The following is a 13928-nucleotide window of genomic DNA, read 5'->3' as shown; positions in this document are numbered from 1 at the left end:
TAAGTCTACCAATTGGCAAGCGTCATAACTAACTTCGTTACTGGAGTTTATGGTATAGTGTGGTCGTGGATTATAATACTTTACTCCGTTGCCTATCAGAAGACTCTTGCAATTACAAACAATCACAAATCTATCCATGCTCTGACTATTTGGGATTCGACTATTGTAGGATTTTCCTATATAGGAAGATCATAGTGGTCTTGATGACGGCGGCTTCCAAGCCGAATATTTCTTTCTACATCATCTCAATTTATGACACCAGAACGGTCCAATATTGCCGCATCAACTCTGAGTTTTAGTTCATTTTGTCTTTGACCTATAACAAGATTCTAATCTAAATAAAATAATAAAACATAAATGTTATCAAATATAATTTATTTTAACATTATAGTACATGTAACGCATGTATTATTGAATAATTTTAACTACAGTTAATTATACAGCCACAGTGGTTTATAGGTTGGAGTTGTTTTATTATATTTACATTTAACTATTTTCGTCACTTCCCATGAGGTAGGCTCCTTGGCGTGTTTTTCTATATAATGGAATCCGGTGAACTACCTAATTAACAATTACATATCCAAGTAATGTATTTTACTTTCATTAGAGATCATATTTACCGTTTTATTATTGTTTCCTTCGATGATCTATTTCCTTGTCAAGTTATTTCGATATCACTGTCACTAATCACTAGCACTAAAATTAATCACTGAATTCTCCCTAAAGTATTTAATATATTTACAAAACAGTTAATATTCATCCTCTCCTTATACATTCTAACCTAATGCTCATTTATGATTCTGAACAATTACACACATATCTATTCACATAAATTGTTCACACTCTACAATACTACCTCCTACAGTTATCTTTTATTACTATATACTCATATTTAGTTATTTGCACTCTCATCACCCTCTCTTGGAAGTCATAATCCCACATTCAGAAAGTTTAACACTATTTTTATTATCATCTTGGCATGAAGTGACCATGTGTTATGTGACCATGTTCTGAAATATCCATGTGTTATCTAAATACACAAATTGAAATAACAACTCGTCTTTGAGTTTGCTATATGCTTTTAAAAATTGTGTTATTTTAAAGGAAATGTCTCAAAATTCTTCCTGGGTTTGACAGTCTACGAAGGGATGTTATACATGCCTCAAAGACCATATCTCATAGCTCTAAGATATCTATGGATACTTTTCACACACTTTCTTCTGAAATAATTGTATTATTTTGTTAGTATTAATGGAACAACTTGCTGTTTTTATACATTTCATATATTTGATCTCTTATAGAAGAGCTAACAACAAGCTGATCCTGTTTCGTCACCCGCTTGGTGTGAGGACCGTTCTTTTTTTCGATGAATCCAAGATGATATTTTTCGTTTGATACATTTTAATGCCCATACTAATATTCAGTGCAGCTACAACACGTTTACAGGTTAAATTAAAGAATAATTAAATTAAAATCTCATCTCAAAGACAACTACGACTGTGACAAAGGCAATCTCCTACTCTACTGTGGCAACTACAAATATCTTAACGACACAGCCATCTTAACATCGCACAAAGATTCAATAACAGCATCAAAGGACATCCAAATATATATTAATAAAATACATGTGTGGCTCAAGACATAGCGTATTAAAGCAAATGAATATACCTATGTAACATTCACTCTGCGTAGAAATACATGGTCGTCAGTAAATATCAATAATTGTCAAGTTCCCCAAGTTGAGGACACCTAAGACGCCTAATGTGGAACATACTTGCCAAATGAAAACAACTTTATCAATTGTATTCGCTTATCGGGCGCAAATCCAAGTTATTAGATTATGTTGGATATACAAATAATAGGGTGGATGAGCCTACATCTGACGTCCTCATGTATATATGGTTGCATAAGCAGATATTAAGTAGTTTCCTGTAAATTGTAATGTGCGCTACGGCGCATGCTCGTACTAATGCCACCCGGACAGGATGAAGATGCCGCCATCTTGATTCATTCTGTCTTGGGGCTTTGACCGAGATATTTGTAGAAATAAATAGAGAGTGACTCTGTTGAATCCAGTGTTTAATTGCCCTTCACCAAATCGATTCTACAAAATCGGTTCTAACAATTAACAAAGTATTGCTAACGTAACTAACTACGTAATCATATTTGATCATATGGAATCCAAGGTAATAAGTACTGCTAGCAAGCCTAGCATAGCCACCATACAACGGTTCCAAAGCAGTGTTGAATGTCATTGCTGATGCTCTATACTATTCTCTAACGAAGTGATACAACGCGATATCCGTCGTTTAAAGGAGTGTTAGTGCACCACAATATATGTGTACAGTAGTGAGTACAGTGCGTAGACTAAAACGTTTAAAAGCATCCGATCAGGTTATAGCACATATATAGATTTTAGAATAACATTTAAAATACGACTAACTAATAATACAATATTTTACACAGCATATCACTTAGTGAAGTGATTTTCTGCATGTCATGTATATATTATAAGTATAAGAAATATTTATTGCCCATTGGGTAGATTGTCTAACCATTAAGAGTAATAATTGAAAAATTACAAATTTCCACGGCATACTCCATATGCTATACATATATACTGTTATTATAATGACATCAAATGTGTAAAACCATATGTAACCTAGGTTTGCGTAAATTCAAAAAATCACTGGCTTATCAAACTGCTCTCGTATATTAATGTATTATAGTCTTTATCGTTTTGTGAACCTCGATAAATTACCGCATCTTGGAATGCGTCAATAGCTGTGTAATATTATGCAATATGTTTCAATATAAATTATATAGGCCTATAATGGAGCTATTTTTTTTGTTAGACTGAGAAAGTATCCTCAGAAATATTAATTTATACAGTTGTTTTTATATACTTCGTACTTTGTGCTAAATGTTTACAATTTTAATCATGTATCACAAAAATCAATAAATATCAATAAAATTAATAGTGTTTTTTTAGTTTAATAATTATAGTTTATTACTTAGTAATAATTTTTAGCAATTAGTTTTAGAAACATAAGAAATATTTATAGCGTTTACGAAACGATACTCCTTTAATTAGATTTAATGTCATATCTACCCTCGCGTATTAAGTTCTATAATAACAACAATAACTAGACCTGTTCTTATCAAAAATGCATTAGTTTAATCCGAAACTAAATATAGCGCTAATATTTACAACGCCAATGGAACACTACCTGGGAAATTACTTAACTAATTAGTATACTGTAAAAGTACAAAAATCTAATCTTGGTTCAGAATATTTCACACGGATCCTTAAACTAACTAATTTAATGAGATATTTTATTATTGTCAACGTAAAATAGTGGAATATTAAAAAAAATTACAGCTTAAAAAGCCCTAGACATGCTGTCGCAATCAAAAAATAGTAGGACTAGAAATAAATCGAAAACTGTGATATATTTTTACTGATTTCTATCGTACTTGAACTATAACAGTTGAAACTGAATTTCTAGAATGGTCTTTAAAACCTTCTTTTGTTTAGTATTAATATCCTCAATTGAGTTTATATGTTAGAATAGTCAGAACTCCGGTGGAGCTAAATAAGTTGAACAAGGATGTTGCATTTTTGAAAAATAACGAATTACGAAAAATCACCAAACCTACCATTCCGACCTCATGAAAAAATAATTTAGTATCAATGAAACATTCATAACACCGAAATAACATTTCTCATTGGCAGAATTAACAATATCAAAAACTTTAATTTTTCAACTCTTTTTGATGTAGTGAAGCGCTTAATAACGTTTTAACAGCCTGAAATCGATATTTTGTAAACCCAGATGGTTTTTATCGAAAAACTGAGATTTAAATATTATATATTAATATATTCTTTATGCGATATAATATTTTTGGTAACTAGCTTAATGATATGGTTTTAAAGCCTGAATTATTGATGCAGGAACACCTTGAACAACTTGATGGAATAGACACAAATAATAAATTGATAAGGTCAGAAAGATCTCTATCAGTGAACAGTGATTTTTGCCATGATTTACTTGACTTAAAGCACCAGGTTACGACCTTGTCAATACAAGTCTCTCGAGTCTAGTCAAAATCTTCAATGTCGGTTTTAAGCTGGAACATTTCCCAAGAAAATGGAAAAGTGTTTCATAGTGCGAACTGATTAACAGTATAGTATTAACAGTAGAGCTGATATAGAGAGCCATGATCAAGCCAATCTGGATATACGGCATTGAGACACAACAAGCAACAGCAACATTGAAATATTATAAAAATTCCAGAGCAAGGCCCCAAGGAACATGATCAACATTCTTCAAAGCATGAGCGGCAGGTACATGTATCTAGATCTCATTATAAATCAAGAAATAAATCAGCCTAGCATAAAATATTAGAAGAAACTTTCAAACACGGCAAGATAGGCACGTTGGCAACATTGGCGATGACTGGAATAGAAGGACAAGAGTACGTAAAGCCCAATAGATGGACATCCCCAGTCTCAGCAACAGAGCCAAATAGAGCAATGGGAGTTACGCCGACAGACTGAAATTATTTCATAAAAAAAAAACAATAATTCAGTAGTTTAGAAGATGGACAACACAGTGACTTATTATTTGGAAACATACTGCCATGGCACACAACAGAAAAGGAAAATATACTCGACTTGACCATGGTTGCATACTACAAGGCATTCATAGCCCTCGACATGTTTTTCTATCTAATTGTAAATATCGAGAAAAAGCCCCTGTGTTGTTGTACAACAACACTAACACTATTAGTATTAATTTAGTTTTTAGTATGTATTAGTATTTATTAGTTATTAGTATTAAAATTTTAAATAAATGTTAAAGTCCAACCAACCTAGTGAAATAAAGAACTAATAAAAAAAACTAATAATAATAACTAATAAAAAAAGAATAATATATGAATGATATTCAAAACTATTTAGAATATTTTCTTTTCTTTAATACAGGATTACCAATAAAATAATAATTGAATTGTCATCTAAGTTATGATTTAAATGCTACAATAATTTTTCTACAGTATTAAGATAATAACAGATATTGAAATGTTTAGCAAAATAATTAAAATAAAAGTATTATAGAATATTACGGTATCATTATTGAAATATTATACCAATTTTTACTGCAATATAATTACTTATATCAATAGCAATTGGGTATAATAAAAAAACAAAAAGTTATTATTGAATTAAATGTATTATCTCTCTTTATATAGGGATTTTTATTGTTCCATTATATACATGTCTATGTCATGGCTATATTGGATTGGATGAAATAAGCTCTTTAATGGTCCTATAGAAATATTTTATTACTCGAAAAGTATTATACAAATATTATTGAACACGAATTTAGTTCTCTAACTTTGTTAAAATTAAATTTTTTAGTATATTGGAGCCCTCCACTATGACTTCGTAGTAAGGATACTTTTGCATTCTCTCGACGTAGGCCTTAATATGAGGAAATTTGTCATTTGGCAAAAGGCATTCCCATGACGTTACAGTTGTTACGATGCTAAAATCTGCTATTGATACCGTGTTGCCAGCAACATACTGAGTCTTATTTATGGCTAAAATTGTGTCTAAAATTCCATAGGCCTCTCTCAAGGCATCAATTTGTTCTTGTTTAGGCTTAATGCCTTTATAAATAAGAGGTTTCTGTAAAGGAATGAAATTTGATCAATTAAATTTGGTAATAACCAATTAAAAAATATATATATTTTCAGTTAATATACATGCTGCTTTGTTAGAACACTAAATATTAATGTAGATAACGATATAGCTATACTTACACAAACCGCCAAACCTCCACTAAATAAAGTGCTCGAATCAAAATGCAATCTCTGGTCAATAATGGCTCTATGTTTGGCATCACCAGCTGGGTATAAGGAATCGTCTTTACCATATTTAGTCACTAGATAAGCCATAATAGCATGACTGTCGGAGAGAATAAAGCCATCTTCGTCTTCAATAACCGGCACCGTATGTTGAGGGTTTTTCTTTAAAAAATATTTATTATATATTAGTTCAATGCGTGTCATACGAGTATTAAATAAAAAAAGCATTAAAAAAAAATGTTAATGTCTGTTTATATTGGGTTTTCATCTAGTGTAAGTAATCGGATCTTTTGTAAGAGTTCCTGTTACCAGCGAAATTAAGCAACATCGTTCTTCAGATGCTATATTATTATTTCATTAATATTTACACATTTTGTATTTCATTTTTTCTATAATTCCTATGACACAGTTTCTTCACAGCCTATAGTCCAATCGAGACATTTCCAATATTTGGACCATCTTGTTACCTATATTGATGACTTGCGTTGACCAATAGTTACAAATATTTCAAGGTCGAAAATACGTATTCCTTTGATTATTCAGAAAACTCAGAAACAACACTATTATCAAACGTTGTCAAAGAGAAACTCTAAACCTTTACTATATTGCAGTCATATCAATCACCATTTTTCTATTTAGGGAGATCGAATCACTGTACCAATCCATACCCCTTAAATTTAAAAGGTATGTGCCATAAAATTTCTATTTATAATTCATATAGCCTGCATGTTGCAATTCGTGTTTCATGTATAAAATTTTTCAATTGAATGAAAAAGTTCAATATTAAAACCTAGTCCTTTTGAAAGTATCGAATTATCGAGTATCGAATTTTTACTTTGAAATTTCTGCCCCCGCCTATCGTCTATCGGATTGGAGTAAGAAATATCGATATTTTTTATTAAATATTAATATTTGTTCATGGTTCGCCGATATTTTTTGTTCTCCGGTATATCGATATATCGATATTTTTCTCGGCGGCCGATATCCTTAGTTGAAGATGTTTTTCATATTTGGTTATTAAACTTTTAAATGCACAAAACAAAATATGCACAAAACATGTGTTATAATAGTAAAAAGGCAGTAGAAGGCTCATCCCGTTACTTTGACCACAATGGCTATATATCGATATTTTTCTCGGCGGCCGATATCCTTAGTTGAAGATGTTTTTCATATTTAGTTATTAATAGTTTAAAACAAAATATGCACAAAACATGTGTTATAATAGTAAAAAGGCAGTAGAAGGTTCATCCCGTTACTTTGACCACAATGGCTACCAAGCAAAGACAAAATATTTGTTTAAATCACAGAATTCACACTAGTAGTGTAGTATTGTATCTTATGAAATATGTAGTTATGAGTGAAATGATGGAGTTATGTTTCATCCATCTTGATCATCTTCAAACACTGTTCCGAATTATAAACTCGTCGTTGTTTTTGGTGAAAATGAAATTTATTTTTGAACAAAAAAATGAATGAAATTGAATTATGAAATAAAAATTATTCTATGGTCATCCCAAAATACAGACGCCATAACCTTGCCAGCCGACTGTTGCGTTTTCCCAAGCTTTGGAGCGAGTTCATCGTGTGCAGTCCACTCGGATTACTATCGATTGAACTTCGGAGTGAAATGATGGAGCCATGTTTCATCCATTGTCACGTATCGACGCAAAAACTCGTTTTTAACGGGTTTATTAGGCTTGATCATCTTCAAACACTGCTCCGAATTATCAACTCGTCGTTGTTTTTGGTCAAGAGTGAGCTCGCGCGGTACCCACTTTGCACAGAGCTTTCTCATACCCAAATACTTGTGAATGATATGATGTACACGTTCAATCGATATCTTTAGAGTGTCTGTTTCATTCGGTTTCAATTTACGGTCATTAAAAATCATTTTGTGGATTTTTTAAATGTTTTCGTCGGTACAACCTTTTTTTGGCGTCCACTGCGTTCACCGTCATCCGTGCTCATTTCACCACATTTAAACTTAGCATAGCAATCATTGATGGTTGATTTTCCTGGGGCAGTGTCCGGAAACTAGACATCAAGTCAAGTTTTTGCTTCAACCGTATTTTTTCGCTTCAAAAAACAATATTTTATCAACACGCGAAATTTCTTTTTATCCATTTTTTTCAGAATAACAAAAGTTACTCCACTAAAAATGCTATAATTCACAAACTAATGATCCGACAGCTGTCAAATTTATACACGCATCTTTTGAGGCTTAGAGCTAACTAAAAAAACATAAGGATTTAGCGTATTATTCTAGTAGAGCCATCTAGTGTAAGCCCGAGGACTTTTCAATTGACCTGTTATAATATATAATTATAACGTTATACCGTAAAATTCCGGCCGGCAATTTTAAATTGAAAAACAAATACCTACATTTTACATTTGAAACTGTATTAATACGAAAATTCTGTGTTCTAAAACGAAAAGTTATTTAATTTTAAGCAGTATTCCCATATTATTGGAACTATAAAATAATTATAACAAGTTTGAAAAAAATATGCAATTATATATTTTTTATAGAGAGAACAACTTAATGTGTCTGCTTTATCGGAAGGTATATACAGTTGTAAAAGAAAAACCCGACATATACCAAAATTTCTTCCCAAAATACATTAACCGTCCGGTCACTGACCAAACTTTCACCATTCGTTCAATTGCCGGGTAGCCGGGTACCCACCTATAACGTGGCAGATGTGCCAGTCATTAGTGTACTGAATAAAAAAAAATTCTGTGTAAACTGGCTATGTGGCATATGAATGAAATAAAAATTACATTGTCTAATTATTTTGGTTATTGTTTGGTGCCAAAGTCAAATATACATTTCAAAATTGTTTTACTCATATATTATCTGCTTTAATATACAAACTTAATTTATTACTTCATTTATTATTTCATATTAACGTTTATAGCATAACAGTAAAGAAAGATCATGTATACTTATATATAATGCTCTGAAGATGTTAATGTTTTTTAATGTTAATGTACAGTAATTTAAACTTACTAATACTTTGTTGATTATTGAAACATAATGGAAATAGTGACTATTAATTCCTGAGATAGTTATTTTAAAATGTTTTAAAATACAGCCTATTATTTTTAAATTATTCCCTTTACTCTGTTATAGAAAAAATATTATCATCTTAATAAATTGGGGTCGAATTTCACAGGGCGATCACTAGTATTACTTGAACGTACTGGAAAACAATGAGTATATGCCGGACAACGCAATGTATCGACGCCAAAATAGGACATTTGTAAACAAAATGAGCAAGGAACTTGATCAAGAACGCCAATTATTGAGTAATTGTATACTCTTGTACGTGACATTTTCATCAAACTTGGCCCAATCTGGTTACCATTTGTTGCATTAATTTAATTTAGAACTCTATAGTAGCGGTTTAAAATGCCGGACAATGGACAATATACAATATAATAAATTCGTCGTTAATTTTATCGTTTTGAAATATGCGACTTTCTTTGACGACGGCATTTGTATGTTATTGCAAGGTCATAGAAAACAATAGACAATGCTTCTAAAATTAAATTCATTGCTTAAAAAACAGTTTGAACAGAAACAGTCTAATCTATCAAAATTAAGTTCTAAAAAGTAATTATGGAACTACGTAAAACCTAAAATGAAAATCTACTTATAACAACAATAGTATTTTTAAAAGGTTTTAATAAACGTTATTCGCTTAAACTTCTATGAAATATTTTTATACGCCATATTTAAAACATCAACGGGTGTGTAATGTGTACATGAAATAAAATTTAAATGTACACATTATATCTACAAAAATCGAAACAAAAATGTTTGAAATTAAATACGTTCGAATTAAAAATAGTGGCAAATATGTATACATATTTTCAAAAACAAGCGCGAGACGTGATAAAAATGTTTAATTAATTTTATAAAATGTTATAGGTCACTAAAATTAACAACTGATACCTTTAGGAAATCCTCTTTTAAATGTTCACCGTCCACCAGGCTCACGTTAACAAATTCAACCTCGATGCCCAGGGCTTTGGCACAAAGTAGAACAGCCCTAACTGGTGGGCTAGGCAAGACTCCGTATAGTTTTATGGGCATCTTCGTATAATGTTGCTGTACAACTACACCGCCAACTGGACGTTATATGGCGGTATATTAGTTGAACAGGCTCAATTATATAACTCCCACCACATGTGCACAACAATCAGTATGTTAGTTTCGTCCAATGAAGAAGCATAATGACACAAAATTGTTTATACTTACATTATCGTGTTTATTGTTGGTGTGTTTTTTGAAAAACAACATTTTAATTATAGCTACAACAAAAATATTTATTGGAAAATGGGTAATTTAAAAATGATATTTTCACTGACCTTCAATATCTATCAAATTATTGTCTTATTAGGGGGGCTAAATATTTAAATTAATGGTGGTCATTAAAAATAAATAATATTTCAATGTGATCATTAAAACTATTCTAGGAACAACTCTAACTGATCTTAATTTATTAAATAATTTAATCATTATATTTAGTATATATACATATAAGGTGATGTTAAAATTAAATTAAAACACTATGCGTAAAGTATGAATGAAAGTCAAGGATTAAAAGGGGCGATTAAAAGAACAAACAATTTATAAATCCTTAAAAATGGACATAAATTCAAACTAACAAACAGGACCAAGAAAAAGTAAAAATTCCGTCTAGATTGCAAATGTTAGCATTTACATTGAAGTAGTAATGGTAATTTGGTCAGTAATATTAATTTAGTGTGAGCTAAATTTTGTGAAAATAGTCAATCTCAGAAATCCAAGGAGTCTGTCTCTATTATCTCCTGTTAAAGAGTTCCTGAAGCTGTGTACCCCTACATAGCTTTAAGCTGGTTGAGACAAGGACAGTCTCGCTATACGTGGTAGACTGAGGTAAGGACAAGGTGACAAAACTCACAGTGAGCAAGACGGCTGGAAGTATTAAATGATCGTACAAGAAATGATAGTGGTCTCAGTTTCAGTCGATTTAGAATTATGGCCTGGGGACGAAGAGATTCGTACGGATACAGATATAGTAAAATTATGCTATAGCCATTCAGAAACAGAGTATCGAAGATCGAACAGGAATGCTTGAATTTCTGTTCTGTGTTGTGTTAATTCCAGATTTGCAAAAAAGGTTAGATATTATATAGGAGATTTAGGTGGAGTAGAAGGTTAGGATGAACAAAAACCCTGCACAGGTGGATGACCTCAAGTAGAGGTCATATCTAAGGAGAATGGCAGAGTAAGCAATATCACAGCAAATTTCAGTGAAAGAATGTCCCTGTAATGCATCAGAGGTGGAATGAATGTAAAACCGCACAGGCTAATAACCGAGAATTGGAAGGCACCCAGCGAGATATAACAGTAGTACACTGTATAGCATCAAGGGATTTGAGGTAGGTTAGAGCAGCAGCCGCACACAGGAGAGTCTAGTTTAAGAACGATTGTAGAGTAATATATTTTAAGTATGGTTTCCTGGTTTGTACCTGTGCGCCGGTTTAGCGTCCCTGTATTTGCTCGTCTCTGGAGCAACAAGTTTTAAGATCATTAATACGATGCTTCCAAGACAGCCACCTGTTGAAAATAACTTCCAAAAACCTTATGCAGGCGATTGTTGGGATTATACTGTTATTAAGAGAGAGAATGGACGCAATTACCGTTACGCCTCCGACAGAAGTGAATTACAGGTGACTTTGAAAGAAAGAAAGAGGAAGAATAGGAAGAGACGCGGTTAGTGCTCCTTATAGGTGCCTTTCTCCAATCTTTGGGGACTTGACTGAGCAGTAAATAAGGGTCGAGAAACCTAGTTAAATGAATATAAAACAATTGTAAATAGTGGGACTAAGAACTGAATCCTGAGGGACTCCGGTCGACAGCGGGTAGGTTGAAGAGAGAAAACTTCTCAAACTGACTCGAAAAGATCTGTTGCTAGAGAAAATAGTTAGAAGAAAGATATTACCCATGATCCCGAAGCAGTTTAAACTGTTTTTTTACTAACTCATACATTATTTTGTAAATTCGGTGATAGTGCCAATAGATGATTTCTGTTAGTGTACGTATTTCTTACGTCGTTTTCTAAATCCACATCATTGGTTAACTATGAATCGACCAGAGCGAAACCTATACTGAAAGTGGCATATTAACAAATGGAATTCCAGGGTACAAGAGAGGTGGTTGAGAATACGTTCAAACACTTTAAAAAAGTAAAATTCGTGAAAACCGAAAACTTCCCTATAAATAATATCAGATTTTTCTGCATTTCTCTCATTTATTCTCCAATTTGTTTGTGATTCTTCTTATCCTATCATTGGTTGTACATTTTAAATTTATTTTTATTTTGAAATAACCATTTTTGAACTAGCTTATTATCCAGCAAATTTTTCTACTTACTCTATCCACCCATTTGCTTTTAATCTTGTTATAGTAGTTTTTGTAAAAAAATGTTATACGAATTACACTATACGTGTTATTCTATTAGATTCTTGTATGTATTCTGATTTTTTTTCTCTTCTTAAAGGCAAGAAAGTCACCGCTTCTTAGAGGATGCAAAGTCATTAAATATGAAGTGAGAGAATACACTATTGCAATACAATGGCTTCGAAGTTGCCAAAGTCACCCCTACACTGCGAACTTTTAGACGGACGAAGCTTTGAAAACATGCCTAGCCTATATGTCCCTCATATTTGGGGAAAAACGTCACAGTTGAGAAGATATATAGCTAAAGATGATGTTGAAGATGGAAACTACAAACGATATTTACAAACGGAATGTTCTTTTGCAGGTTTGAAAAAATGTTTGTGTAAAACTCAATTCAAATATAGAGTAGTAAGTTTTATATAGAGATTTTATTGAATTATATGAAATAAAAAACCCAATATCAAACTCTAACTATGAATATAAATAATAACTATTATAGGTACTTAAATAGGTATACTTAAATGTTCATAAACCAATTCGTTTAATTAACATATATGATACAAATTGCGCAAAGTTGCACAACGATACAAATCTTAATAGTGTTGAGAAAAATTTTCTAAGAAAATGTCGTAATAAAACAACTATATTAACTACAATAACTGGTTAAATATGAGGATTCTTTGTCACAAACTTTAAAACAATGAAAACACAGCACGAGTGTAGAAACAAAGCAATTAATAATTTATTATCAGCTTTGAATTGAATATCAAAATATTGTGATAAACAAAAATAGCAACAAGGACGAGGATTTTTCATATTTATGAACACTATATAAATTTACCCCATTTTGTCACAAAAAATTTAAACTTACTTCCGAAAAATGAGATCTGGATATCGCAAATGTTAAGGCATCATCGCAACTTATGGTGTAAGCTTACATAAAAATGATAGAAATCTTGAAATCTGTCTCGACACCAATGTAATTTTGTGGTCAATTTTAATTGAATTAAACTTTATTATAAATAATATCTTTAAAATGTTGTTAGTGCTAGTTGCCTAGTTGTGATTCATGACTTTGATAAAAATAAGTTTTTCTTATTTAGAGATTATGCTACAATATTTTTATTTTACTGAATTATGCCAAAGCGCAAGCTGCTTGGACTGGAATGTGACCATTGGTGACCAATTTCTTCAAAAGAAAGACACTACTCAACACATCAACATCCTCGCGAGCTTACAAGGCTTCTTCTAAATGCAATTAGAACCAAAATGCTATTCTTTTAATAAGATTGATTTTAGTAATTAATTAATTAATATTTATATTTCATTTAATATTTTTTGTGTCATCACTATATGTAGATTAATAAAGACGTCGCTTTGTTTTCTTGCTAACACTGTGTTAGTTTTCTTCCCTGATGCCCCTCCCACCCCACTTCTCACATCCTTCTAAGGTGTTTATATTTTGTAAGCTTTGTCTACGGTTTCTTGGTGATTCTGTTTGGTTCTTTTTTTGGTTTGGTCAAATTCTTGTTCTTTTGAATAAACAATTGTGCAATAACAGTTTCAGCGCCAAATTTACTTGGTCTGTAAGCCCGTTTGATTTTTA

General features: G+C 31.7%; 2 protein-coding genes and 1 long non-coding RNA gene across 3 annotated transcripts; 1 reads left to right on the top strand and 2 right to left on the bottom strand.

The window, feature by feature from the left end:
* Window positions 1–194: 194 nt before the first annotated feature.
* Window positions 195–743, bottom strand: LOC143195066 (uncharacterized). The gene is made up of 3 exons (XR_013005460.1): window positions 621–743; window positions 485–561; window positions 195–316 (listed from the first exon to the last, which is right to left on the bottom strand). It is a non-coding gene; the product is annotated as an uncharacterized LOC143195066 (long non-coding RNA).
* Window positions 744–2270: 1527 nt separating this feature from the next.
* LOC143195060 (uncharacterized) lies at window positions 2271–13646 on the top strand. Its single transcript, XM_076401923.1, has 3 exons — window positions 2271–2394; window positions 12423–12686; window positions 13426–13646. Exons 2-3 carry the CDS (start codon window positions 12497–12499, stop codon window positions 13572–13574), a joined length of 339 nt encoding a protein of 112 aa, XP_076258038.1. The 5' UTR covers window positions 2271–2394; window positions 12423–12496; the 3' UTR covers window positions 13575–13646.
* LOC143195052 (glutathione S-transferase 1) lies at window positions 5329–10054 on the bottom strand. The gene is made up of 3 exons (XM_076401907.1): window positions 9830–10054; window positions 5827–6033; window positions 5329–5692 (listed from the first exon to the last, which is right to left on the bottom strand). Exons 1-3 carry the CDS (start codon window positions 9968–9970, stop codon window positions 5387–5389), a joined length of 654 nt encoding a protein of 217 aa, XP_076258022.1. The 5' UTR covers window positions 9971–10054; the 3' UTR covers window positions 5329–5386.
* Window positions 13647–13928: the final 282 nt, after the last annotated feature.

The sequence above is a fragment of the Rhynchophorus ferrugineus genome, unplaced genomic scaffold (genome assembly GCF_030347505.1).
Source record: "Rhynchophorus ferrugineus isolate W39M unplaced genomic scaffold, kcgeb_rfMv2 rfM4, whole genome shotgun sequence".
Lineage (NCBI taxonomy): Eukaryota > Metazoa > Arthropoda > Insecta > Coleoptera > Curculionidae > Rhynchophorus > Rhynchophorus ferrugineus.
This window is presented reverse-complemented; position numbering and strand designations above follow the sequence as displayed.

What these genes read in the sequence shown, in the direction of transcription:
- LOC143195052 (XM_076401907.1), bottom strand. Translation starts at nt 9,970, where the DNA reads ATGCCCATAAAACTATACGGAGTCTTGCCTAGCCCACCAGTTAGGGCT. An exon ending in TAAAAGAGGATTTCCTAAAG is followed by an intron (nt 6,034 to 9,829) that starts GTATCAGTTGTT and finishes TATTTTTTAAAG; the next exon opens with AAAAACCCTCAACATACGGT. An exon ending in GTGGAGGTTTGGCGGTTTGT is followed by an intron (nt 5,693 to 5,826) that starts GTAAGTATAGCT and finishes ATTCCTTTACAG; the next exon opens with AAACCTCTTATTTATAAAGG.
- LOC143195060 (XM_076401923.1), top strand. Translation starts at nt 12,497, where the DNA reads ATGGCTTCGAAGTTGCCAAAGTCACCCCTACACTGCGAACTTTTAGAC. An exon ending in AACGGAATGTTCTTTTGCAG is followed by an intron (nt 12,687 to 13,425) that starts GTTTGAAAAAAT and finishes TTTCTTATTTAG; the next exon opens with AGATTATGCTACAATATTTT.